This window comes from Micromesistius poutassou, assembly GCF_964030765.1.
Source record: "Micromesistius poutassou genome assembly, chromosome: 17".
Taxonomy (NCBI): domain Eukaryota; kingdom Metazoa; phylum Chordata; class Actinopteri; order Gadiformes; family Gadidae; genus Micromesistius; species Micromesistius poutassou.
Genome location: NC_140287.1, coordinates 6,767,268 through 6,794,661, shown reverse-complemented (window position 1 = coordinate 6,794,661; position 27,394 = coordinate 6,767,268). Strand labels below are relative to the sequence as shown.

At 46.8% G+C, this 27,394-nt stretch overlaps 2 protein-coding genes across 2 annotated transcripts; one reads left to right on the top strand and one right to left on the bottom strand.

The window, feature by feature from the left end:
• Positions 1–619: 619 nt before the first annotated feature.
• Positions 620–25,633, bottom strand: tfb1m (transcription factor B1, mitochondrial). Its single transcript, XM_084482010.1, has 8 exons — positions 25,478–25,633; positions 24,658–24,799; positions 23,900–24,051; positions 23,435–23,543; positions 22,745–22,896; positions 21,105–21,224; positions 2,549–2,676; positions 620–1,617 (listed from the first exon to the last, which is right to left on the bottom strand). Exons 2-8 carry the CDS (start codon positions 24,788–24,790, stop codon positions 1,356–1,358), a joined length of 1,056 nt encoding a protein of 351 aa, XP_084338136.1. The 5' UTR covers positions 24,791–24,799; positions 25,478–25,633; the 3' UTR covers positions 620–1,355.
• LOC311362085 (claudin-20) lies at positions 8,285–12,287 on the top strand. The gene is made up of 2 exons (XM_084481893.1): positions 8,285–9,128; positions 9,891–12,287. The coding sequence occupies exon 2, from the start codon at positions 10,166–10,168 to the stop codon at positions 10,889–10,891; it is 726 nt and encodes a 241-aa protein (XP_084338019.1). The 5' UTR covers positions 8,285–9,128; positions 9,891–10,165; the 3' UTR covers positions 10,892–12,287.
• Positions 25,634–27,394: the final 1,761 nt, after the last annotated feature.

The following is a 27,394-nucleotide window of genomic DNA, read 5'->3' as shown; positions in this document are numbered from 1 at the left end:
ATGCGTCAAGCAGGTTCGCTTTCCATTTTGCAATGAAGCCTTATCTGATACAGAGGGAGGGAGGGAACAACTTGATATTTTCTAGGATGATTCCAGTTTTAAACATGGCCACCATTTTGGCCACAAGTCTTTGACCAGCCCAACTGAAAAAAAGTCCTCTCAATAAGAGTAAAGGGCTGATTATGGTTCCACGTTAACGTAACGACCACGCAGACGCTTCGACGCAGTCATGAACATTTATGGTTCTGCGTCAAGCTTTAGTAAGCGGACCAATCACAGCCCTTGCGACGCAAGGGAGGCGCAAGGAAGGTCTGCAAGGACGTAAGGGGTCCGTAACCCCCTTGCGTTGCGTGTACGTGGGGCCATAATCAGCCCTTAACGCTGCAGTAATGTTGATCATGGGAGGGAAGAGATTAGGTGCCTTTGAGATGCATATAAAGTAGGCTCTCTAGGCAGCCATCCAGAACAGCAAAATCGACACCTTCCACCACACAGAGCACACCACGCGCTCTGGACTCCACACAGCTGGCCGTCACGTGGCATCGCCCACACACACCTGTCACAGATTAAATGTCGATTTAATTAAGATTAGGCAGTGACATCACACATTCAAGAAAAAGCTTCATTTTCTGGCAAGTACACCTCAGAGGCTGTTCAGATTTATTGTACATAGAATACATTTAAAACATAACATTTGTATTGTGGTTCACGCATATGTATCTAAGACAAAACCAACATTCATTTCCAAACACAGGTAATGAACATTGAAAGCATGGATCAGTAGTCAGAAAACGAATAGAAAGTTTAATTATAGAGAGCTGTCAATCTTTTATACCACAGGAGAACTTCTATGGCTGACAAATCCACAGCACTTTCTCCGTTTTTCTCTCCCTCCCTGGTGAATAAGTAATACACAGCAAGGAAATGGCCTGGATTATACAGTGCTGCTATCTTGTTCCCATTCTACAAATCATCCAGAAAATGCTTTCTGACTTCCCTTTTTTTTTTTTAGCTCCCACAGGACAAGGTGTTGTGAGAGTTGGATCAGAGGTAACCATTGTCGCATGGGCTTGGAACGCAGCCAAGCTCCCCGCAGCAAAACTCTTTGCTTTGAGCGCTCCGGTTTGTCACTCCATCTTACATTTGAAATGCGCCAGGAACAAAACACCTGGTTCTGTGCTAACCTGTTTCTAAACTCGGATACGTCTCCTTATTAATCGTATGGCTCACGTGGAACACCATTCGTGGAAGGACGAAAAAAAACAAATCTAAAGCATGCTTCCACCAGGTGCAGATGAGGGAACCGTCCGTTCACTCTTTGTGGGGCGGCCGTGGCCAGGCCTTGCTTCAGCAGGCTACCCCCCGGCAGGGAGGCAGGGTGGAGCGTGGGGGTCCTTCGGCGAGCCCGTTTTCCTCGTGACGCGCTTGAGCCTCAGCTCCTCCCGGAACTCGTAGGCTATGAGGCCGGGCTCCCGGGAGCACAGGCCGGCGTAGGCGTCCGCCAGGGCCCGGAAATGGTCCAGGGTGAGCTCCGTCGGGCGCAGGGTGGGGTCCACGTCCGCCTTGTGCAGCATCGCCTCCGCCAGCTCCGGACGCTTGGCCTCAGGAAACAACAACCTGGGGGGGGCGGGGGGGGGATGGAGCAGAGTGAGGGGAAACAAAGATAGCGTCGCAACCCTGCTGGCTTCTTTGATGCCGTGCTCAACACTTTATGACACTCAGACGGAGATGATGCGACATCTGGGAAGTTAATTAAAAATCACATAAAAAGGAGGGAGGGGAAAAAGAATCATACATTATGAATGCATGATTGCCGGTCTGCGCTATAGACCCGTATCCTAATCAAAACGAGGCACTGGAAGAAAAAGAGCTCCGTAACCTAAGCAACAAACCTCTCAAATGACATAAGGGGACGAGCGGATTTGAGCTCCAGCCCTTGAACCCGTGCTACAAGTCTCATCATGTAAAGGTGCGAGGAGGAGAAGCCATCTCAATTCGATGACATCCCGGCCATCCTCGACGCCATCCCTTGTGCTTTGAGTTATTGTGCGACATTGCCAGCTCCATCACTCACACACACACGCTACAGATGCTATCTGGATGCTTCAGGTTGGCGCCTCCTCTTCAATCTGGCACCAGCACCGCCAACCCGCTCTGGTTATATAAGTCGCTGTAGGCAGCCGCCTCGTCTTCCTATCAAACCTCAATGACTCATAATTGCTGCTCTTCCCTCACCACCCGAGCCTTTCTTTTGGTGCGCCGCGCTGTCGCACCGCACATTTTTAAAGCGGGCACGGGGGCGGCCGGCCGCGCGCCCTGTTCCCCGTCAGCCGCTGAAGTGGACTATGTTTGGATCTCAGAGTGAGTCAGTGATCGAGTGTGTACGTGTGCGTAGGGAGGGGGATACAGGCTAATAAGGGCAAAAATACCTGACAGCTAGAGAAAGTATGTATTATTGTAAATGTATTAATAAAGAATGCTAAGTTGGAGAGAAGGCCGATTTAAGTATGGGCTCACAGACCACCCGGTCCAGCTACAATATGCTTACTCGATGCCTCTGTAGCAGTACTTCCTGCGGAACTGGAAAGCATTGCGGACGACTTTCTCCACCAGCTTGAAGGGCTGCTGGATCTGGGGCTGAGCCAGCGGAGTGAAGTGGACGACTCCCACATCCACCTGTGCACATGGGAGGGAGAGAGAGAGAGAGAGACACACACACACACAATGAGAAAAGATAGGCTATAGAAGACCCCAGGGGAGGATGATATAGTTGACAAAGGAGAGGGATGGAGAACAGTGCTGGAAGAGGGTAAGCAAATGAGTGAGACGTACGGACCAGATGGGGGACACAAAAAGCGTAAAAAAAAAAAAAGGGACAAATACGCAGGCACAAAAGATGACACAACCGCCTGGCATGCCGGTTGCAGTTGCCACAGTAACACCTGTGCAATGGACCATGGAAAGTCAGCCTCCCTTTCGCTTTTCTCTCACCCCCTTTCATACTGCTGCCAGTCTCTGGATCACAGACGCAGCTTCTAAATACTTCCCAAGCCTGAGTCACTGAGTCAGCCTGAGACCCCACCCCCTCCCGTCTCTGCTTCGGGACCCCGCTGGGGGCCAGAGCCAGCCAGGCGGAAGCGCCTTATAGATCTGGAGATGGCCACGGTTGCGGAGTGCGTCGCTGCCTTGCTGGACTGTGGGGGCGAAGGCGCTGAAAGTTGATCATCGATTCTGTTCCCTGTGCCTCTACGTGAAAGAGAAAATTGACCTCGAAAAGGGTTGCCGAAAATAAATTGCACTCGATAACATCATTTTTTTTTCTTTCCTTTGGATCGTCATAGAGAGGGTGAAAGCAATGGGGTTCAGCTTAGCGGGTGGAGTTCAGTGTAGCGCTAACCAGGTTAGGTGGAGGAGTGGAGGCCAGGGAGGGAGCAGTGAGAATCCTGGCACCACTGTTGCTCACTGGCTGCCGCCCGATCCCTCCTCCGTCAGCTCTAAGCCGATATGACAAACTGTTGAAGTAATCATGCCAGACTTAGCAGAGAGCCTAGCTTGGGCTCTGCCTCGCTAACCCTCCCTCTCTCTCTCGCTCTCTTTTGCGGTTGTTTTTTTTATGACTCTCACCAGCAGAGCGTACACATTCACACGCTCCGCCTGTCTCTTTGCTCGCTCGCTAAATTTCCCCGTGCAGGCTCATCCGCTCTCCTCATTCTCTATTGAGGCCACGAAGGAAACCCAAAGAAGGCCAACCAAGAAGCCGTCACACCGCTTGGGCACGCCCGCCATTGGTGAAGGAGGTAGCGCTCGTGTGGGACTATTGACAGCCTAAACATTATTCCAAGGGTCATCCGGATTGAGTGAAGGGGGGGGGGGGGGGGGAATACAACTCCAGTGTGCATGGAGCAGCAGTGACAAGCTGAGGGGGCCAAAGAGCAGAGAGGTCACCGTCTTCTCTCTACATTGCTGGTTGTAAGCCGGTCGTATTTCCCTGGTGGGGCAGGAGTGAAAGGGGCCGACTCGCTTACTGGCTGGATTGACTGACATCCGGACTCCAGGGGACAATATACAATGTGTTGTTAGGGACTGGCCTGTCTCCCCGGCAGAGAGAAAACCTCAATACCCGCGGTTGAACTGCAGCAGGTTTTTATTTTTGCTGAGAGGAATAAAAAGTAAAGTCATGAGAAGGAAAAGAAAGAAGAAAGTCAAGACACGCACCTACTGAAACATGCAAACAGCACACAATCAATGCTTTAAATATTAACAGCACAAAATAATGTAGACCGTGATCCTCAATCACACAGGCTCTATTATATATACAGTAGATATTTATTCTCCAATCTCACGTTCACATATTTGATCATTTCTGCACATTACCTTCTGTTGACATTCACCAACCTGAGGTGCCTTTCCTGAACCTTTCGGATTGTGCGAGTCACACGCAGAGCCGTCTTGTTTCCCTGGGCTACAACAAGACTGCTGTGGGTAATTGGAGGGAGGAGAGTTGAAAGTGGTCCGTGGGACGAGCGAAAGATCATCAAAGATAATGAGGCGTTTAGATTCCCTCTACCCTAGGCCTCTGTGACGGCGTTTGGCACCACTACTAGCGCTGGGCTGAATCTCCCGTCTGATCTCGGATTCTCCGCGTGTTCAGAGATGCCTGGGCTGCTTGTTTACCTGGCTGCTGCTGCTGCTGCTGCTGCAGCTGCAGCAGTGCGTAATAAGACAACATTGGTCTGCATCCGTTGTTCTGGCCACAGCTCTCTAGGCAGTGCCTTTGTGTACAGAATGCTTACATGTTTCGCAACGATTGGCTTTTGTTCAAAACGACAGCCGTGGTGAATAATGTATGGCAAGGGCCTGCTGGTTCCTGCTGAACGCAGCCTTACATTCTTCGGGAGGCTTTGTTGTTCATTTGCATACTTGAGAGCCTTGGATCCCCGCGTTTTATATAAGCGCCAATGCTCTCGCCCCTTACGCAAATTGATTTGCATGGCATGGTGAAAATCAATACCTCCACCTATGGAAATCGACACGTATGGGACTGAAGTTTACGAAGCACGACTTTATGAGCGCGCTGGTGCTACAAAAGAAGGAGCACAGGGCCATCTGTTTGGGAAGAAGCAATAAGAACCAACGTCTTGAATTTCACCCCTCTGTGCAAATAATTTTACCATTTATATTCTGAACTTGCTGATTTATGAGAAGAGCACGGGGAGAAGTCGATAGGCCGACTGTACGGGCGGCGGCATTTCAGCCATCAACTTGTCCAAGTCACTTTGCACCAGGATTTATGGACGGCCTCGCTACATGGCATCGCCAGGTAGCAGCCCTGTAATATATATCGCTCCTGCTATTAATCCTCCTCCGATAACCTTAACACGCGAGGAACTCCCACCTTAAATCATGCACGAATGCCTGGGCCCTCCAATTCAGTGCGCATGCCCTCATCCGTACCGGTGCATCCGCACATGCGTTGTGTACGTGTCTGGAAACCTACGCTTCAGAGTCCGACCCACACCCATGGAAGCGTTTCTATTGCCCACCACCTCTGATTTGGAATCAGTCATGCACCTATAGAGTGGTTTCTGTTGCTCACCACCTCTGATTTGGAATCAGTCATGCACCTATAGAGGCATTTCAGTTCCTTACCACCTCTGATTTCCAAACCAGCTTATACAACACCAGGAGTCATTGCAGATGGCCTGCCTTTAAATTGTTTTCCCAGGCTTATTCACTGTGTAAGTAGGAGAAAATAACAGAATCCCCTAATGAATTCTAATTATGTTTGGCCTCCAAAATGGCTTGTTGTTGACAAGGATTTATCATCAAGCCTAACAAAAAATCATCTTGTTGATACTCTTAATCCGGCTCTAATTCAAAATGTTTTTTTTATATTTACGTTAACTTTGAAGCTTATGCACATGGTAGGCAAGCATACATGGAAGTGGCTTGGCACAGCTGGCTTTTTAATTTCAGTGCAAGCCCTTGAACTTCTGAAAACAAGATGCATAATTCAGCAAAGCAATTCCTAAAAGAATTACCAAAAACTACAATCTTTTACAATATTTCTGTGTCCCTACAGACTCCCCAGCTGGCCCATTTCCTCACATCACACGCATATCTCTATTGATATATTTTTAGCATTTCCATATTTCATGCATTTGACCTTCTCAAATCGCTCAGCACAGAACTCCATTACCCTGGCTCTGCTCTGTAGCTCTCAAAGTCCCCTTGCCCATTCCCACCTCTGACGCCTCCTTCTTCTCCGACTCCTCGCCCAATGGTGTGTGAGCTGTAATTTGTCATGTCCCTCTGAGCGGAACCAAGACGAGATGGCACGGCCCCGGGGCGCCTGCCTCAGCGCCACCTGAACGCCCAACACTCCTGCTCTTACATAATGCCAGCTTCTGAGAGAAGGCGTGGGGGGATATGGTGGGGGGGGTGGGATGCAGGAGATGGAAGGGACCGCATCCGGCCGGGGGAATACATGAGGAAAAAAGGCCCACTAAGATGCCACACTATGGGCCAAGCGCTGCATTAATCATGACTATTCGTGGAGACAACAACCTCCATTTCGTTTTGTGGCGGAAAGCGAGGGAGTAGAAGGTAGCCTGGGCTGCTGCTCCACAGAACAACAGGAATGTAGCCCGCGTTCCTTAGAAAAGTTCTGCCCCGCTTGGAGATGTTATCTCCAAAACATCTGGCAGCTTTGGTAAAAACAATGAGTGGAAATAAAGGATTCTGTTCACACAGAATCCAGTTCTGGTTTTGACAGGATGTGGGAACCCGCACAGGGCATCCCAGTTTGTTCATTTGTGAAGTCCATCTCAGGGGAGATGTGGGGCTGGGGGGGGATGTTGACAACTGACAGATTTATACATGTTAGATGCAGTGAGAATTGCCAATACCCCCAGAATACAGTCATCCAATGACACCTTGGACCTTAACTGGAAATGAATCACCTTTACAAGATGACAAACTACAGATGCAATTTCTTCGCCACAGGAGGTGGGGAGGCGGGGGGCGTGTGGATTGACCGAATGGAAATGCAAATTGAACAATAAAAATCCCTGGTGTGCGGGAAAAGTAGCGATTGCCGCATTGCCCTGGAGCTGTGCTGAGAACGTTGCTGGGAGGTGATAAAATAAAGCGGGACCATGCTTATAATAGCCTGCCATGTCTTCACACATCACAGAATCACACATTTACACTCCCTCTGGTACATGTTAGCAGCACTTTCCTTTGCTCTCCTCCCGCCACCCATACCGCCTTTCCCTTTGCACCCCTTTCTCTCTTAAAACACATTTATTTATTCATTTTTCATTTATTCATCTTATCGCGCACAGGAACACGGCAGACTGGAGCACTTAAGATCTTATCGGCTACGACGGGATAAGCTGCGTCCCCTGTAGCGCGGCCGGTGGTGGGAGTCACCAGAAAACTGGAAAATTCCTCATTTTGGTGCAGCGGATTCCCGCCACGGCCCCCGAGAATGCAGAGCCCAGAGTCGGCAGCGCTCCCTGACTGACGGTAATAGAACGTCCTCCAGATGGGTTCTCTCAGGGCTCGTGGACTGATAACGACATGGGGGATGAGCACCGGAGAAAACCACACAAATTGATCGATAGCCAAACAAAAATCCATAGGTGCTGACCTATCACCCATCACCACACATTGCAGGTGGCGGTGGTCGTGGTGGTGGTGGTTTGGGAGGGATCGGCTAAAACCCTTTTACGGTGAGTTGGCTGATGCAGCAGAATGCTGGTAACAAAACATCTGGTCTGCTTCAAGGATGGAGCGCGTCTTAGTTTCAGAGCATGTTTTCACCTAACCATTATGTCCTCTGTGAATCCAGCCCCCCCCCCCCTCTCTCTGTTCCATGTCCTCTGCAGAGGAGAGGGACAGGAAGGGAGGGGGGTGGGGGGTTAGCAGCTGTGATTTGAGGCTCCTGTTGTTCTCTGGCTGATGGAGAAGATGCCCCGGGAGGAGACGGTTTCGGTGTGGTGGGGCACACATCCTCCAGTGCCCTCTGGACCTTTGCATAAACAACGGCCAGGTCCGGGGGACAGACGTCTGGCCCATTATTCTGATCTTAATTAAAATAGCCCTATATGTGTAGATTGAATTACTGCTGCATGTGGGGTACATGGAGAATGTTATCAACATCCCCAGTCCTGGCTCATGTCATTTGATAGCAGCAGCATTCGGTTGTAAATCTAGGAAGAAGCGACTGGGGAAGAGTGTCATTTTAATACTAGCCTACCAAATGTTTAATTAACAAGAGCCTGCAGGTGTCCAAGAATATTATTTTTTATTTTAGTATAAACAGACAATAAAAAACGAAACATTTTCTTGGGGAAAAAAGCGTCTGAAAAGGGAACGGATCCATTGACAACGTCAAATGGTGTGATTGGGGTATTTTATAACGTAAGCTGTTCAAGCTTAATTCGTCAGTAACGATGGCCCATCTAATGGAGCTAGAAAGTGTGAAGTGCTGTCACATCACATTAGCCAGATGTTTCAAAACAAGCTCTGTTGCACTAGGTTATTAAAGAAACCCGTTGTGTTAAACCAAATATATGCGTATGTACGGTACAGCCATCATATCGAGATGTATAATGCATTGGAAATGATTAAAATAAATAATTCACCTGGACTGAGGAGTTAAGTAGGAATAAACTGCAGTCATCGCATCGTTTTAAACTGCGAAAGCAAACGATACCCTTGTTGTTAAAAATATATATATGCAAGGAAATATGCAACACTACCACCGCACTAGTCTGCGGACAACTGAACGGTGCTGAATGGAGTGGCAGATCTCCATTGTGTGGACTTTCATTCGGCACCGCTCGTCTGCCCCGTGACGTAGACGCTATTCCACACAGCAACACATCGAGCGGGGAGGAGGACACACACGGCTCTCTACAACGCTCCGGGAAGACATGTGCGCTCCATGGCGCGGGATACGTCCGTTCGTTTAGTATTGCCGAGGATATGGATGGATGGCTGGAGAGGATCCGCAGTAGGGACTGAATCATCGCCACCTCTCTCTCGTCTTTGAATGTGTGTGTTTACAGAAACCGCTCAGGAGAACGTGACTCTCAATAGCCAGCTCTGCACCAGCCAGGGTAAGATATTTTAACACCACTCTCGTTTGGTGTTCATACGTAAACGGGTAGTCGGGTTCTAAAAAAAAAAATACGTCTGTGTTTTCATTAAAAAAAAACTAAAAACTAGGCGCAAAGTTGTATTGATAACAATCGTCGGAAATAAATAAACTGACGCCAACGTTGACGGCCGCGTTTAACGTATAACTTGATGAAGAAGTATTTCCCTCTTGATATAAATCGACTTAAAGTGCCATAATTAGCTCAAATGAGAAGGGTAAGGACACTGCAGCTTTAAGTAAACACAGCTATAGAGCGTTGGAAATACCACCAACTCATTTCGCCCTCTCCAATAACAGCTCTGAGGCGCCTGTACACGGGCGAATAGCACACCGAATTTCCTCACATGCAGCAACATTGGCGTAGCGCACGGCAGTTATCAGGCAAGGCCAGCAAATACTGTTCGGGCTAGACGCTCTTTGTTCCCTGCTAGAAAACTCTGCTTGTGTGGGGTGAGCGAGGGCAGACAGTGTGTATGTGTGTGAGAAAGAGAGAGAGAGAAAAAAGAGAGAGAGAGAGAGAGAGAGAGAAAAAAGAGAGAGAGAGAGAGAGAGAGAAAAAAGAGAGAGAGAGAGAGAGAGAGAGAGAGAGAGAGAGAGAGAGAGAGAGAGAGAGAGAGAGAGAGAGAGAGAGAGAGAGAGAGAGAGAGAGAGAGAGAGAGAGAGAGAGCAGAGCAAGGAGACTTGCTCAATTGAATTTCTCATTTCTGTTTCTCTCCTCCAGCACAGCGGAGCAGCAGCAGCAGCAGCAGCAGCAGCAGACAAGCGGAGGTGCAGGGGATTTGACTGGCAGCTAGTGCAGCAGCAGCGAGTTGGAGGGGGGGGGTGGGAGGGGGGGGGGAGAGAGCGAGACGGGCACTGGGCTGGTGGGCTGGTGAGCTGGAGGCGCTGGGCTGACGCTGGTTTAATGCTGCCGGGCCAGGGAGCGACCGCCTCAGTGCCGGCAGTGGCGTCGTCGTCAACAGACACCTGAGCGGGCGAGGGGAGGGGAGGGGGGCGATGGCGTCCACGGGCCTGCAGATCTTCGGCTTCGTCCTGGCGCTGCTGGGCATCATGGGCGCCATGGTGGCCACCGTGTTGCCCAACTGGAAGGTGAGCGCCGACGTGGGCTCCAACATCATCACGGCCATCTCCCAGATGCAGGGCCTGTGGATGGACTGCACCTGGTACAGCACCGGCATGTTCAGCTGCACGCTCAAGTACTCGGTGCTGTCGCTGCCCGCCTACCTGCAGACGGCGCGCACCACCATGGTGCTCTGCTGCGTCATGGCCGCCATGGGCCTCTGCCTGGCGTCCCTGGGCCTCAAGTGCACGCGCTGGGGCGGCGGGCGCCGCTCCAAGAGGCACGCCGCCATCGCCAGCGGCGGCTGCTTCGTGGCGGCCGGCTTCCTGTGCCTGGTGCCGGCGTCGTGGTTCACCAACGAGGTGATCACCAACTTCCTGGACTCCAACGTGCCCGAGAGCAACAAGTTTGAGCCCGGGGGCGCCGTGTACGTGGCGTTCGTGTCGGCGGGCTTCCTGCTGGTGGGGGGCTCCGTGTTCTGCATGTCCTGCTCGGGGAAGAGGCACGGGCCGCAGGACATGGTGCTGCTGCCGCCGCCCGACAAGCTGCTGCTGCACCAGCAGCTGCTCCAGCAGCAGCACCAGCAGGAGCTCCAGCACCAGTACTGCTCCCTCTCCCCGCTGGACAACAAGACGGGCTACAGCCTGCAGGACTATGTGTGATAACGCCACGCACACACACGCACACACACACACACACACACACACACACACACCCGCACACAGAGAGCACGTGGCGCGGCCCATGGAGGAGAGGGTTTAAGAAAGACAACGGATGACATGGATCAGACCTGGCTTTATTCCAAACAGAGGTGGAGAAGAGGGGGAAGGATGGCACGACCGCCTTTGCGTCGCCCTCTCTCTCTCTGTCGCCAATGCTTTTTTTTTTTCTCGTTCTGCAAAGCACAAACGGCCCCGTGGAGGTATTCCCCCGAGCAAGCGTCGCGTTCACAGACAGATGGGGAAAGGTGCAAGATGCCAGATTAGCGTTTGCGTTGCAGACTCGGGAGAGAAGCCTACAAAAAACCCAACGCACTCGTGCTTCGTCTGGAAACCCCCCCCGGAGAGACACGGGTTCCCCAGGGATTTGGATTAAGCAGATAACGAAGTGGTCTGTGTCGATTTTTGTAACTTTTTTTTATTTTTTTTTAACCTTGGCCAAAAAGGTTTGAATAAATAGGAAAAGCAATCATTTAGCTGCTAGTCACAATCGTTTGGTAACCTCCCATTCGGCAAACTGCAATACCATGTCTCTGCGGAGACAGCATTAGGGGGGGGGAAACCCTTTCATAGCAAGCCATCGTAGTTTCTCCTCATATGCCCTTCCACTAGAATGCCATGTGGAGCCGATTGATATTAAATGGTCATATTTTTGTTAGCTAATAATAGAATGATGTTGATATTTTGCCTCTAAAAGCATGCCCGTGTGGAGCCTGTTGGTGTATTAATGCAGCGGAATGCCTGGTCGAAGAGACATAGCCACACAATGCCTGTGCCTGTAAAAGCTGTAGAAACATTTCGCCTGCAAACCGCGTTTCGAAAGGGAGGAGCAGACAGAGGTTGCTGGGCTGAGCTGGAGAGGCGACTGATGTAGACAAACGGCTGGCCAGTTCCCCACCCCACCCACCAGGTAGAAATATATGAGGGAGGGAGGAAATTGACAGTCACCTAAATCCTCAAGCAGACTGGACTCTGCCATGTTGCCTTCCATTTGCCATTCATCCGATAATTCATCCGTCCAACATCCCCATCTGCCCTGTGCAGCACCAACGATATAGCCACCGCAATCGGAACTGGTAGACGTACTAGCATGTTCACGTTCACACCCACACAAAAACAGACACGAACATAAAGTGCAGCCAGTAGACACACATGAAATTGCACACTGAAATGGGCACCCACATAAAAAACCCAACAAGGGTTGTTACCTCCCCCATTCCCCCCCCCCCCATCTCCCCAATTTTGCATGTGATTTCACCTTCGCCATCTGCCTTCCCAGCACCATGGAAACAGAATCCGGCACCCTGTGTGTGTGTGTGTGTGTGTGTGTGTGTGTGTGTGTGTGTGTGTGTGTGTGTGTGTGTGTGTGTGTGTGTGTGTGTGTGTGTGTGTGTGTGTGTGTGTGTGTGTGAGCCTCGGCTCACACACCGCTACTTCCAGCAGTCCCATTCATTAGCCAGTGAAAAGAGAGACCAGCGTTTTGTTTTTACACACACACACACACACACACACACACACACACACACACAATGTATGAAAGCATAAATAAATGAAATTTGAAAAATAGGGAGGAAAATAGAAAGAGCCTTGAGTCGTGGCAGGATGGCAGCTAAAAAGGTTTGAGTCATTCTCCATATGTGACTTGTTTTCCAAGTGCGTCAGCACTGCGCATACTCACGGCCGGTCTGCACCTGCAAAAAGAGAACCAGGCTCCTTAAGTTGCAGTTGCTCAGCTATGCCATCATTCTGCTTATGCCTGTTTTTCTTTTGTCCTTCCTTCCTCCAAATTCCTCTTCCACACTCATGTGTCTCGCTCATTGTGTTGCGTGCGTCGCTAGATGTGATCCTATCAGAACATGGGTGTCTGCTTAAAGCATGCCCCCCTCTCCGGAGACATAAACACACACACACACACCTTATGATTTACACCTCCTCATATGTCAATATTACCATTACGCATTCATGGTTCCACCCGAGTCTCGTGATTTCTGGAATAACAAAGTGGGAGGGAATGGGTGGTGAAAGCATCAATCCAGAAACTGCTACTTTTCCGAGACAAACATCACACACTCCCTTCATTCCCTTTCTTTGTCTCGCTCTCTCCCTCTCTCACTCACTCATAAACATGCCACCTCTTGAGGGAGGAACAGATGGCTAAGTTCGCCACCTGCAGGCTGCTGCAAGCATGCCGTGGGGGGGGGGGGGGGGGGGTCTCTATTGGGGGGGGGGATGCTGGGAGCCCACCGAGGCCAGGTTTTTCGGCCCCGCCCTGACTAGCTGTCATGTGGTCGGCCGACAGCCAACTGAAGTGGCATCCTGTCCTGACAGTAGCTCACTGCCCAGGGGCCGCGACCGATGCAATAAACAATAATAACAATGTGCCATGTCTGTCAACCAAAACAGACACTTTATGCGTTTCAAGAATGTGCCAAATCGTGTCATTGACGTTTAATAATTTACGGACTTCCGTTAACTTTTTACAACATCGTTTTTGACAGATGATATATACATTGGCCAATATTGTATGGATCTTTGATTAGTTCTGCCAGAATAAGATTTGTGTTGACTAGGTACTTGTGTACGGTCAGAAGAAGCAGCCAATGCTTGACTTTTTTTTTTATCAAAAGCACAGCCTAATCTGAAAAGAACATACCTTTTTCACAGCTGTGTAGGAGACATTTCATAAAAGACATTTTTGTGAAGAATGTAAAATGTATAAATATTCCATTTACTGTCTGTTGTTTGGCAGCAGACCACTGTACACAAGTATCTAGGCCACCGGGATGTAATGGTTCTCTTTGGTATCATTCCTCCATCTTGTTTCAATAAATGATACCACGTCCATGTCATATCTTCTTTATAAGAAGACTGCTCGGGTGCACCTCCACTTGTGTTACATTGTTTGACAGCAGTTTGTTCCAAGTGTATGAGCAGATCATTTCAAGCGCTCTGGACCGGTACAAATGTACATACCATAATTGGCAGGCTGAAAAGAAAAGAAAAAAAAGTGAACTATTTCTGTCCGATAAGATTTCAGCAAAGCGATCGTGAACTGTAGAAGTCCCCGTTTTTCTGTGGCTGTGCAGCCTGGTCTTCAGTGCACCATTTGATTTGCTTAGAAAAACAAAGAATACACAAGCCCGGATTAACTGGACCTTAAAAAGCTGCAGCTTCGCCCGCATAAACCAAGACGAGAATGATTATTTTTTGACAATTGCAGTGTATTTTTTTGGTGGATGCTTTTGCACTTATACTTTGCCGGAGAGTATTTACGGTGATCCAACCGTTCACAAGTTCTGGTACCGTTGTCTCAGTGTGCTTGTGCAAGTAGTTCTATTTTTTACCAATAAAACTATTTTGTGGGAGCAATATGTCCAAGCAATCTGGTGTGTGTGTATGTGCAGAGCTTGTGCGTTTGTATGTGGGCGTACGTGTCTGTTTTATCAGTAGGGGATGCTACTCCTGCCAATTGGACAGACATCTACATGGTACAGGCTGTGCAGAGTGTAGGCAGGCACTTCATAGGGATATTATGGAGCCCTTTGCAGTGTAGGAGGGAACACAGTTCTACTCCCACTGAAATCTGGAAAAATAATACCACCAGTCAGATCCCATCATGTCTAAAATGCATAGATTTGAGAAAATAATCAACATCCGGGGAATTTTGTCATCAGTGCAAATGATACGAACAAAGCTTTAACTTCAGCATACCAAATGGAATACATGTTTAAAAAGACACCATTTTGTCTTCCTGCACAACTCCACCACTGCCAACGGTCATTAAAATACACCAACACGAGAAGAGCTGAGGGAGAAGTGTTGACAGGACATTGTTAAAGCCCTGGGAAGAGTTGAGCTTCATCAAAAAGGCCTAAACTGCATCAGAACCGGATTATTCAGCCTCTGAATAAGCCCAACATGAATCTCTCACTCACACACACACACACACACACACACACACACACACCCCCCCCCCTGGTTGGAGGACCTCATTCACTCTTACGCAAAACTTTATCGTCGGCATGCAAACTGCAACTTTTTTAAAGATTGATATTGCCGTGCTGTTGGCCTATAGACTTAGCCCGGGCCCGTTATTAAAAACGGTTTGCCTCCGGAGGAAACTAAGAGCCCTCATTACGGCTGATTGGAGCCCAGTCAACAACGACCCGGGCGCAAATGTGTCGTCCGTCCCCCCCCTCCGCCCGAAACAAACATGGATTATTCACAGCCGCATCTCGTTCTCCTGCTCCTTTCGGTTATGCAACAGAATCAGAGATCAAATAGTGACTCCTCTCAGGGGGGCAACCCTAATAAGATGGGCTCCTCTGTGTTTTTAACCTACATCTTCCTGCAGAGGCATTCACCCAGAGTGGTTGTCCTGACAGATCTGGAATGCGCGCTGAGAGCGCTGCGAGCGGTGTCGGACAGGTGTAGGACTAAGAGCGTATGAACCATGTCAAATTCAGTTCATGGGTTAATCACACTATATACCTACAGTCAGGCGCCCCCATCACATCAAACACACAAGGTCTTTCTTGACCCAGGGCTTCTGCCAACAGAGCGGGAGATTCACCGGGAGGGGGGAGGGGGCGGGCAGGAGACATGACAGAAGTGGTAGATGTGAAAGATAACGAGGAGATAACCAAACACAACGGCATGAACGCCTGAAGCTATAAAGCCACTTTGCTGGTCCCGATGGCAGGAGAAACGAGATTGAGATATATATATACACAAAAGGCCAACACATGCTCTACCCCATACATCCTCGTGATAAAACTGCAAACGGAGATCCTGCGATGTGATCACAGTTAATGTGAGGATCTTGTTTCCTACACGCGTCATTGTCGTGAGGGTTCATTTCCTAGATATAATGCCACCATCAGTGCCGGCTGAGAGCTAACCCTTCATCAGAGCCCCACCTTTCTCTCTCACCCGCCCTTTCTCATCGTCCCTCTCCCTCTCTCTCTCACACTCTACTCGCTCCTTCTCTTTGCCGTCCACAGCATTGAAATAATAGCAGTGACCTTGGCTTGGCTGTAAACTGCTGAGGGGTGCAGTATGGGCTATGGAGATGACAAAGGGCAGCGTGTAAGAAAACAATACACTGTGACAGTTCAAAAGGAGCACACTAAATACTTCAGCCCTGAGCAGCGCCATGAAGACGTGTTGCTGGGAAGGTTCACCGGTGTGTGAGGTGAGGAAGGTTAAACGCAATAGAGTGAGGACAATAACACCCTTTTTATCCCAACCCCTTACCATCTCTGAAAACGCAAATGAGCCATTAGAGTGGTGCGAAATGGGTTATGAATACACTTTGATGCAACTCAGGAGACAATGGGCTGTGGGAAACATATTTAAGCCCCACAGAGGCCATCAATTGAAGGACATGATCTCATAAGCAGGTCCCATTATGTTATTATAACTGCTTTGTTTAGAAAATATGGTGTTCGGAATGCCATGCGTTATTTCTGGTTGCATCTTCTTTTCCATCTTTTAGCACAATATAAAACCAATTCACATGCCAAATAAATGTATTCATACATAAATTATACAAATGTAACATTTCAACGGTGCAATCAACACAAAAAGTGAGTGATTTGATTTTGGGGTTATGTATTTTGTATGCAACATATCGCCATTTACTATTTTGATGCAAACCGTCCTTCAGAACCCGAGCAGGGCTTCCGAATACTGGGATAACATTGCACACGCTACAGGAGCAGCGAACCTACTTACCCCGTAAGCAGATTCGCTGGGCGTGCTAGAAAGCTAAACAGTTAACCAGCATCTTGTTAGCAAGAGCAACGCACCACCGGAGCTGTTGATGAGACAATTCTGCCCACCTCTGCATTTTTCTTTGCGGGCGGAAGAGAGAGGCAAAGTATTTTTAGATTCCTTTTACCTTGAGACTGATGTATCGGGACCCAGCCATCAGGCATTAACCGCTCCCAGCACGAGTCATTGAAATAACTTTCCCTTTTACCCCTGATACCATGTTTGACCCCATTTACGGAATAGGAACAGGCCCAGATAGATTGTGTGTCTGAACAGTGTGTGTGTGGCAGAAGGTGGGAGACTGGCACAGCAGCAGCAGCCCCTCACTGAACAGAATCATAAAGCCCCTGCTGAGCGGAGAGCGGGGCCGCATTAGGTCACACCGGAAGAATCCATCACCTTCCATTGCGTTACACTGAACTAAAGGTAGGTCCACATTTAGCACCACCATGCTCCCTTGAATTCCCAAGAAAAAAAACGGGGTGACTCATATATACGCGTGTGTGCCTGTGCATATGTAATACACAATGTGTACCAGCGATAATTCACCTTTTGACAGCCGCCAGCCATGATGAAAGGCATATTTACCATATTTGAATTGGACTCTGTTCATTTGGCCGGCGATCCTCTGCAGAGAGTTGAGTACAAGGGAAACATCTGTAGAGCCCTCCTCTGGACTGCACGGTTGGCCAGGGCTGGCTAGGTGGGTAGCTGTGCGATGGCCATTAACGCGGCCATTACTCAAGGTGGGCTGACGCGTGGGGCCTGGGCAGACCATCTGCTGGAGGTACGCCTGACTCCCCCGTCAGCTCTATCCCTGGCCTGCATTTGTCTTCCAAAAAATGCAGGCCAGGTGGTTGTTTTTTGTTGGTGGGTGCTGCACGAGATATTGTACATTACATAATGCCTGTTTTTTTTACTTCACAAACTCCTCGCACCACTTTTGGACTCTGAACCCTCGCCCTGCAGTCTTTGTGCAGTCGATTGCTGCATTACCATCTATAGCTCTTTGTGCAACACTTCCACTACACTGGGGTGTACATGGTTTCTTTACTCTGCACCATTTCCCCCCCTTCCCCCATCCTCTCCTTCAACCACGTTTCTTTCTTCCCCCTCCTACTCTCCGGTTTTGCTCACCTTTCCCGGTGGATAGCGTGATGAGTGGAGCTGTGGTCGAATGACTCAGGATGAGGCGTCTATTGAGCGCCTTATAGACCCTCCCGTACCGGACAGAGGCTGATTTTAAATCACTTTCTGCCAGGAAGCTGAGAGACGACAGCCAGGGGGAGTGGGAGGGGGGGGACGGGCATGTCAACATGCAACCCTTCACCTCCTCATCATCTTCCCCCTCTTTGCAGATCAGCTGTTTCCCGTGTGAAGTGTGAAGAGGAGAGCCGCGGGGGTTGGCTCAAGTGGGAGTCCGTGTTGAAATAATGTGTTTTCCCTGATTGTCTTTTTGCACCGTGTCCTCTAAATGTCCTTGACCCCAGATCAGAATATTAATGAGACCGAGCAGGACAGAGAAACATCCTCACAGCACTTCTATTAATATTCAGAATATAATGCAAGGCCCATATCTATTAAATGCAAAATAAAATAAAAAGAGTTGAACATGATTGGAAGAAGCAATTTACACATCCTTGAGTTATTGTGCATGGGAATGAACTGGGAGGTGTGCGACTAACAGAGGCAGGATAGTGTGGCCAACAACACCCCAGTGCTAGGGCATCCAGATCACGGTGGGGGGTGAGCACATACACAGTCTATGGAATCAGCCAATTTTCTCAAGGAGAAGTTCCAGTCACTCAATGTGACTGACAGAGGTGCAGTTTTGGGCGGGGGGGGGCGGTAAATAGGACAGGGCAGACGGATCCGATAGATAGGATAAGGACCTGAAACTGCTCACCACACATCAATATGGGGCAGCGATAACCTGCTAATGTCAAAATAGATTGATTGCTTCCATCCTCATTACCATCTCTGCTGAAATTGTCCCTTACACAGGTGGTGGGCCGAATTTACCAGGCAATCAAATCAATCTCAGATACCCCTCAACCCCAATATTTGCACATTCCAATGTGGTGTATGAAACAACATTCCCATTACTAACTAGTGAAAAAAAATGACAATATAACTAATACCAGGCGACGAAAGATCAGGTCATATTAGAGTCGATAAATATGCATATCGGTCCCCCTGAGTTGATTGCAGGTTCAGTTGCCATCATTTGCCATTTGGTCGGTTGCATAGGAGACGGTCACAGAAATGCCACCGGACAAATCACGATACATTTTTGAAAACGACAAGGATATTAAATTAGTTATCCTACAGGCTCGGACCGACCTGCCATACATTAACTCCAGGTAGAATGATGCCTGTTAGTTCGTTCTACCACCCACCCAGCCGCCCACAAAGTAAAAGGACAATTCTAATTTAATTTGAACAAATCCCTGGCCATTTAGAAGACAATTAGTGACGCGAAACCCACAGAGAGAACAAGATAATGCCGACAATTAGAACACTGAGCCGATTTGCTGGCTACGAGACGCAGGCACAGCGCTGTTGGGAAGCCGCATACACTGCATCCTCTTGCTAACTTATAGGAGGAGTTAGAAGGCAGCAGTCCGAAAAGACGCCATCGTTAAAATATTGTCAGGCTGCAATTGTCATCCTACATAAAACCTGTCAATGCAAGAAGTCTCCCCAGTAATCATTACAAAGAGATGCTTCAATTTAGCTTGTTGTCACCACTAACGCACTGCAGTACACTGCAGTCGTACGTTTCTAATCAAACATCATTTGACCACCATTATAGACACATCGCCGTCTTGGGATCAACCACATGTTAATAGGAAGGCATTTACTTGCAAGATCAGCCTATTTTTCTATTTACCATATTTCCAGGTCCCATCAAGCCAGCCTATGATTGCTTCCCTTAAATCACACTTGGCATTTTTATTAGTCGTAAAACATTCTCTCACAATTACTCTGCCGAACACTAGTAAACAAGGCCTAGCCAGAGGGATTTTTTGTGAATTATACAACATGATTTAGGCCTTCCAGTAAAACAATGAATAAATAAATGAATAAATAAATGAAAGAGGGGGTGGGGGAAGGATGCATGTGCAATGTAAGGAATATGATCGATTTATTTATTACACTCCACAAGTGTGCTCCAGTCCATTTTTATACAACATCATCAAGAGGAGACCCTCTCCTCCAATCAGCATCAAGATCATTCCTAATCATTTCTGCCCTACCGAGCACCCTTTAAATACATTGAGTGTGTGTGTGTGTATTGGACGGTTGACCATCGCTGGCGTGCTGCTAATTATTTCACAGTGTGTGGATAAACTCATCTTACGTTCATATCTACGCATGCGTTCACACACATGCACTTGAAGGCATGTTAAGCACGTGTGTGAAAAGTCATTCCAATTAGTCTACCCTTTAAAAGAGAGACAAATATGAGAGAAGCGCACACGCGCACACACACACACACACACACACATTAAATAATCATTGGGAACCATTTCTTCTGAGAGAATGAGTGATCAGCAGCAGTCGAACGCTCGACACAGGGATTCAATATTGACTGGGAGACCCACGAGTGCTGCTGCAGGGGATGCATCCGGCTGGGGGCCTCCCCTTCCGTCCAGGCAGAGTCCAACACAGTGTGGATGGTTTGTTTATAAGAGAGCTGCGAGAAGCTTCTAAAAAATGGCGCCTGCTTGCCGTTACTTTGTCTAACATCCGAGCAGAGCTTGACAGCCAAAGACACACACCATGACGAATGTTTCAACGTTTCGATTTAATGGATTCCCTCCCCCCCCCCCCCCATCCCATGTACTCCCCTAGCCATACGACAAACCCACAGCCATTGAACAGACCTCTCTATTCTCCTCTCTGTGACAATAAGCTGTTATCACACCCATACGAGGCGAGCAGGGCCTCTGAGACAGAATCAGAAAGCGAGTGCGGAGGAACTGGGGCAAAGAAAAAAGGATGAAGAAGAAGAAAGAATAAGGAAGAGAAGTACTTCCTCATTATGGGCCAATGTGTGATTGCTGCCGCTTCGCAAATACCCTGCAGGCATCATTAGAGCCCAGAGAGGGTCCAAAGAAAAGGCTCAACGCAGTGCTCCTAATGAAGCCTGGATGAAGGGGAGTGTTAGGAGGCCGTCGTGCAAGATGACGGCGGCTGAGCTGACACAGAGAGAGTGACTCAGTGAGAGTGTTGAACTGCAGAAGTATACCTAAAGTAAAATTGCAAGCATCAAGGACAGTGTGTGTGTGTGTGTGTGTGTGTGTGTGTGTGTGTGTGTGTGTGTGTGTGTGTGTGTGTGTGTGTGTGTGCATGCATGCGTGCGTGCGTCCCCTACCTCGGGCTTGGGGACAAAGGCTCGGCCGGGGATGGTGAAGCAGCTGTGGACAGTGCAGAGGTACTGGGCCATGACGGACAGACGGCTCCTCTGTCTGCTGGCGGTGCTGGCTGTCAGCCGCTGTGTGGGAGAGATGGGTGGCACAGGTGAGCATTTGAAAAAAGGTAGGATTTATTAAAATGCATGATACATGATACGAGCAACTCGCTCAGGGGAAGGACAGGTCGTGGAAAGGTCACAGGTCCTGCATTAAGAAAAATGGGCAGTACCCAAGGGATCAGTTCATCTGGCACTTACGGGTCTCACTTAGGGGTGTACGGTATAAACGGTATAGAAAGTGCACCGGTGTGAATTTGCGCTACAGTATGGATTTTGACCATACCGTGAGACCGGTGTGACCGTAAGTAACGTAAATACAGTAACGTAACTTATTTTTCATGTGAAAAGTAAAGTTACGCTAAACTACTGAAAATATGGTACCGAAACGTAGTTCCTTTTTCAATTCGGCGCAACGTTTTCCCAGGGGTCGATTTGACAGCGATACTGCCTTCTCAGGCAGTATGCTATTGCGCAAGCACGCAGGCATGCAGGTGTGCAGCCTGCGCAATAGTCCCTTCACAAGCTCTCATTCACCGTACGAGACAGACACTGGTAGCGTGAAGCTGTCTCTGCATCTCAGACATCGCTTCTGCAGGCATTTTCCAAAGCCAGTCCTTACGACAAAAAAGCCAGCGGTGGAACGAGATAACAAACGCCGTCACTGTTTACCTGTGTAAGGACATGGTTCACTTTCAAAATGTCGATAGATAGGGCTTTAAAGAGATGGTCAAAACACTTGATCCCAGGTACGCGTTACCTGCCCGCACACACTTCAGCCAAATTGAGATGCCAAAACTATACGGCAAGGTCCGCGACCAAGTGGAGAAAGAAATCCATACTATCCATACTGGAAGTAACTTAAAAAAAAAGAAAAGCTTTAGCATTTTTTTCTATTGCAGTTTTGCTCAATACATGTTCTTAAAATACTTCTTCTATACAAAAATAGCTGCCTAACCAGTATTTTACCCCTTCAGAAGCATTTATGTCGAAATTAGAATATAAAATTAACATACCGTGATATAATACTGTAGCGTCTATGCCTCAAATCATACCGTGATATAAATTTTTGTCCATACCGTATAGCCCTAGTCTCACTGTTTTTGGTTTTTCTGTTCAACCTAAATCCAGCTATAACTACAATCCAATTTGATTAGCATTCACTATACAAGGATACATGCTCTGTGTTGTAGTGCAAATCTCAATGGGCCGGAGGCAGTTTGATTTCGTTTAGAATATTGAATCTTGACATGTTATGATTAACAATTAGCCAAGCAAAAACAAATTTACAGTATTGCTACATAATTAGGTTTTCACAGAGAATCTGTGGATACCTATTGTTATTACATTTATTTCTCCTGATAATTATCATTATTTATTTGTCTACATGATCAAATGCACAATTCAACCCACAACATCAACTACTGCCAAAACAAAATGAAAGAAGGAACCAAAAATACTTTGCAAACAAGCATGTCATGCAATCTATCCTTCCAAATCCAGTGCATTCGAGAAAAGCCATCTAAAGAATACTTATCACCCACCTCGGCTACCTCCTTCTGGAAGGTCAGGGTCAGCCTGGTGCGTCCGAAGGCAAAGGGCCCGGTTCTGTTGGCCATGGCCTCCAGCCACTTGATGATGAGTGGCGTGGACACGTTGAACGGCAGGTTCCCGATGATGTGGAGGTTTGGTGGATCTGTTTGGGAACCGCGCGCACGCGCACACACACACACACACACACACACACACACACACACACACACACACACACACACACACACACACACACACACACACACACACACACCTCGGGTTTAGCAAAACCAACAACTAAGTATATACTAAGTATATGGAGCCTGCTTTCTGTCAGATATTGAGAAAAAAAAAATGCTGTTTATTTATTTGCCACACAAGACAACAATGGGAGTCTCCTGGTTAAGTCAAGGTTAAATACAAATTAAATGAAGTAAAACTGTATAGAGAAAACACAAGTAAATTGGATATAATTAAAAAGCAGGAAGATATTACATGTTTTGTTTAAAAGAGCTCAATTCCAACAGTCATGCCATTATGTTAGCAGCATTTTAAACCCACATTTTAAACCAATAATGTTATATCATGTTATAGAAATTGGAAACCCAGGGAATCTCTGGTCTTATAAATCTCAATATGGATATATATATATAGCTGTAGTCCATTGTCGAGAGTTGGTAATTGGAATCTCGTAGTCTCACCTTCCTCCCATGGCTTTGAGATGACCGATGGGAATCCCCGGTCCATTCTGTAAGTGAGTATATCACCGTGGACGATCCTCAGCTTTCCAGGTGCGGCCTCCGACAAGAGCTGCGCACAGAGATGAGATATATATGTGAACTAACGAGAAAGGGGATCATCAACAGCACCTGCCAAGACATAGTCATGAAATATAGTTCAGCCCATTAGTGGCCAAGCATCCTCCCAATTACAAGAACAAGGCTCAACATTTGAAAATACCCCTAAATTAAATTGACATTTTCGCCTTGTTAGCTTGGTCACATTTCAAATTAGATTCACATTATACCAAAAGACGATAGTCACATTATACCAAAAAACAACAAACAACTTAACGTAACTTCCTTCACAGCAGGATTGTTGTGTGTGTGCATTGGGGGCTTTTTGAGGGTGTGCCAGTAACACTATTCCCATCCACCATGGTATACCTGGAGCCCGGGGATGAAGCGGGTGTCCTTCTCCACCACCAGCAGGTCTGCAGCCCCCGCATTCAGGATGGAGCGCGTCAGCCCGCCGGGACCAGGGCCCACTTCGCAGACATGGGCACCCTTCAAATTGCCGGCCTGCCTCACAATTTTGTCTGGAACGATAGATGAAACACATGGGAGTTGTTTTTTTTTGCTCTTCATATATTGATTGGGCTACTTCAGCGACACCAGCTTGTGAATTGGATATCAGTTCATGTGGCCCATGCATCAAAGCAATTAGTCCACATTCTGCGATCTGAGGTCCTCATCAGCGTCTCCGGTGTCTACATTTAGATTAATGCCGCTGTTCCAACGCCTGTCTGCCTCAGCGCAATGAAGTTGGGATGGATTAATATAACACACACTAGTCACCTTGTCAAGGACACGAATGCAGATCAGCCCTCCAGCGGCAACACTGATAATCACATAAGGGGAACAGGGCCCCTGTGCAGCCTTGTAACAACTGACTTATCTGGTTCCCATTTTCAGTGGAACTACTAAAGCTCTACTAAAGCCCACACACAAAGTCTTGTCAGATTCTATACGAATAAACAAGCCCTTAGTGGGTGGAGCACTGGAGTGCAGCTGATGTGAACATGTCACATTTTCTCACCTCGGTGCGGACCCTCTAGCAATGTGCGGTAGCAGGCAGGTTGTTGGTGCAATGCAGCTTAAGAACTGACAAGGAAACACTATAGAAGGGAGGTTGAGTGACACACCTGTGAGTCTCAAATCCAAGAGAAAGTTCTGGGACAGCTGTTTGGTGGCTCGTAGTTTGTACAGCTTTATCACCTCGCCGATAGTGGGTAAGGGCGGCAGTCGGAAGGAGGCGATTTTCCCAGAGGCCATCATTTGTGTCCACTGTAAGTGAAGAATGGTTTAAAGATGGCAAGAATGCTACAAACACAGCAAAGGAAATAATCTGAATGTTACGGAATGTTTATTAGACACATTTTGGGTGGCATTTATCAGCCTGTGGCATTTATATAGTAAGGCTTCAGATTAGTGCAAAGACTTGATACTGCAGCGTATTGTCCACAGTCCCCTACATAACAATGTTGCTATACACTCCAAATTAATTATATCCAATATATTTGAAATCTGAAATGACTATCCATGTTTTTCATTTGGAACTAAATTATTCAGCTTACTGATTACATGATCTAGATCGCCATCTTGTGGTATCAAACGGAGGTTGCAATTGCCAACATAGCAAATATAGAAACAGACTTCAAGCTTCGCGATACGTGAATGTAACATTTCAAATGTTAAAAAAGGAGTTCACGCTTTGCATGCAACTAAACATATTGAAATATAAATTATCAAAACAATGACCCATGACTAACTAGTATGTACGTTATTAACTTGTGCATGACAAGTTAATAACGTAGTTTTCTGTCGTTTTCTAAACAATTGTGAAACGTTAACCCATCAGCAATCACAAGGTCGACGGAGGTACCAAAATCTAAAAATATGTACTTGCACATAAATGACAACTGTTTGTTGTTAGCTTTTTGAGCTACAATCAGCGTTTCAGACCTTGTGTCTTTGCGTGGGCCCAGGCTGTAATAACGATTCAGACGAAGATTAGACCTCTCTACATAGCGGTGTGTCCGGGAATGTAAATTGTATAGTTAAAATGAATATACAACCCTAATATAAATTCAAGTTACTCCATGCTGGTCAGCAGCAACGCTTTACTTCCTGTAGCAGGCATTTCGTCGTGAAGTAATATCCAATTATTTAGCAGAGCCTCAAATTTCAACCAATCGTTGTCGGGTAGGCGGGCTCTTTCTTTGCCCTTGTTCTTTGCCCTTTTCTATGTGATGTTTCGAAACAAACAGATGGGGGCATCGATTAGTTTTTGTGACGTTTATAGAAACTCATTCGTTGTGGGAAAAATGAAGTCTTTGGTTTTTCAATAATTATAATTATACTTTACGATGATGTTCGAAGTTTGAGGTGTTTTATGCTGTTAATGTTTTAATGTCTTGTTGTTATCGGATATGTGGTTGGTGTTGTTATAGTTTTTACGTTAAACAAACTATTTGTCAAGTAACCTCTCCTCAAAGTTTGCGGGTTCTCGCAAACAAAATATCTCATAATGCATCTCAATTTGACTGACTGTATAAGAGAGTCCGTGCACAGAGAGTGCGAAGGAATTTGTAACCAATTCAAAAATAACAAACATTTTTTAAAAAACCCAACCGACATAGAAACAGACAAACTTTTCCATAACAGGGTCAAATTGTTGACTTAATAGCACATTATTAGACTAAATACTTGTCTTAAATGGTTGACGAAGAGATATCCTCTGAAAAACAGGAACCTGTTGAGGGAGAGGCTGTCGAGGAACGCACTCTTCATCAGACATCGGATTTAATCACGTTTTTGAGTGTTCGAGGGGTAGAAAGCCACGTTATTAATGGAAGAGCAAAGGCTGAGGGAAAAATAAATTTGTTGGTTTGGTGCCTGGCCTAATTTTAATCATTTTAAATCAGAATTCTGACTTTAATCTCAGAATTTTGACTTTCTTTTCAGAATTCAGACTTCTCAGAATTCAGACTTAAAACTCAGAACAAAAAATAACACATAACACAAACATAAACTAGTATACCGGTATGTGTTTATATATGTGGATCTACTGATATAGCTAGTTTGAAACGTTTTAAACTAGCTATGTCAGTGGTTTACGTCTCATCGATGACAACAATTATGTTGTCATACCTTACCCTAAAAATCACCATCCATGAAAAAAATTAGAAGGAAGGAAATGTGAGGACATTACTACTGTCTTGAAGCTATCTGAAGAGGCTGAAGAATAATGCATTAGAAGCCTAATGCTGATGACCATTTAACTGGAATGCGGGAATATTCTAATAATAGTAAATACTAACCAGACCATGCCTTCAGATTGTGAAAATATATTTTTTCCTTTGTCCTTATTTGCAAGAGTTGAAGATTACACCAAAATAGAACTAGAACTTAGAATGTCATGTGTCTATACATATACCCATGTGCAGTATCTCTTGGTAATGCAGGCCAAGGTATTATAGCTCATTATCATACAATTCTACCATAGGCCTAACTCAAAACTAACATGACTAATGTATCATTTTGGTCACTAATCTTATTTCCATTCTTTTTCATTCACAATTGGAGTACTAATCACAAACTCACATGCACATGACAGTGGATTCAGTTAATTACTGCACTAACATTTAAACCTCACCTATACAGAAACAAATAGCAAATACAGCATTCTGTAGGTCAGTTAACACACCCACACAAATACACACCATTGTTTTATTTGTTGGTTACATACTTTTCACTGGTGTGTTTGTTTATTGATTGTTTTTCACAACTCAATGTGCCTAATAATGTAGATTGTTATGCTTAATAGTAACTAAAGAGACATCTTTAGTTTATTACTTTATTACTTATTATACTATGATA

Coding starts and splice junctions, on each gene's coding strand:
- LOC311362085 (XM_084481893.1), top strand. CDS start 10,166: ATGGCGTCCACGGGCCTGCAGATCTTCGGCTTCGTCCTGGCGCTGCTG.
- tfb1m (XM_084482010.1), bottom strand. CDS start 24,790: ATGATGGCCTCTGGGAAAATCGCCTCCTTCCGACTGCCGCCCTTACCC. Junction 24,052..24,657: donor CTTGGATTTGAGACTCACAG/GTGTGTCACTCA, acceptor CTATCGTTCCAG/ACAAAATTGTGAGGCAGGCC. Junction 21,225..22,744: donor TCCAGAAGGAGGTAGCCGAG/GTGGGTGATAAG, acceptor TCTCCCACACAG/CGGCTGACAGCCAGCACCGC.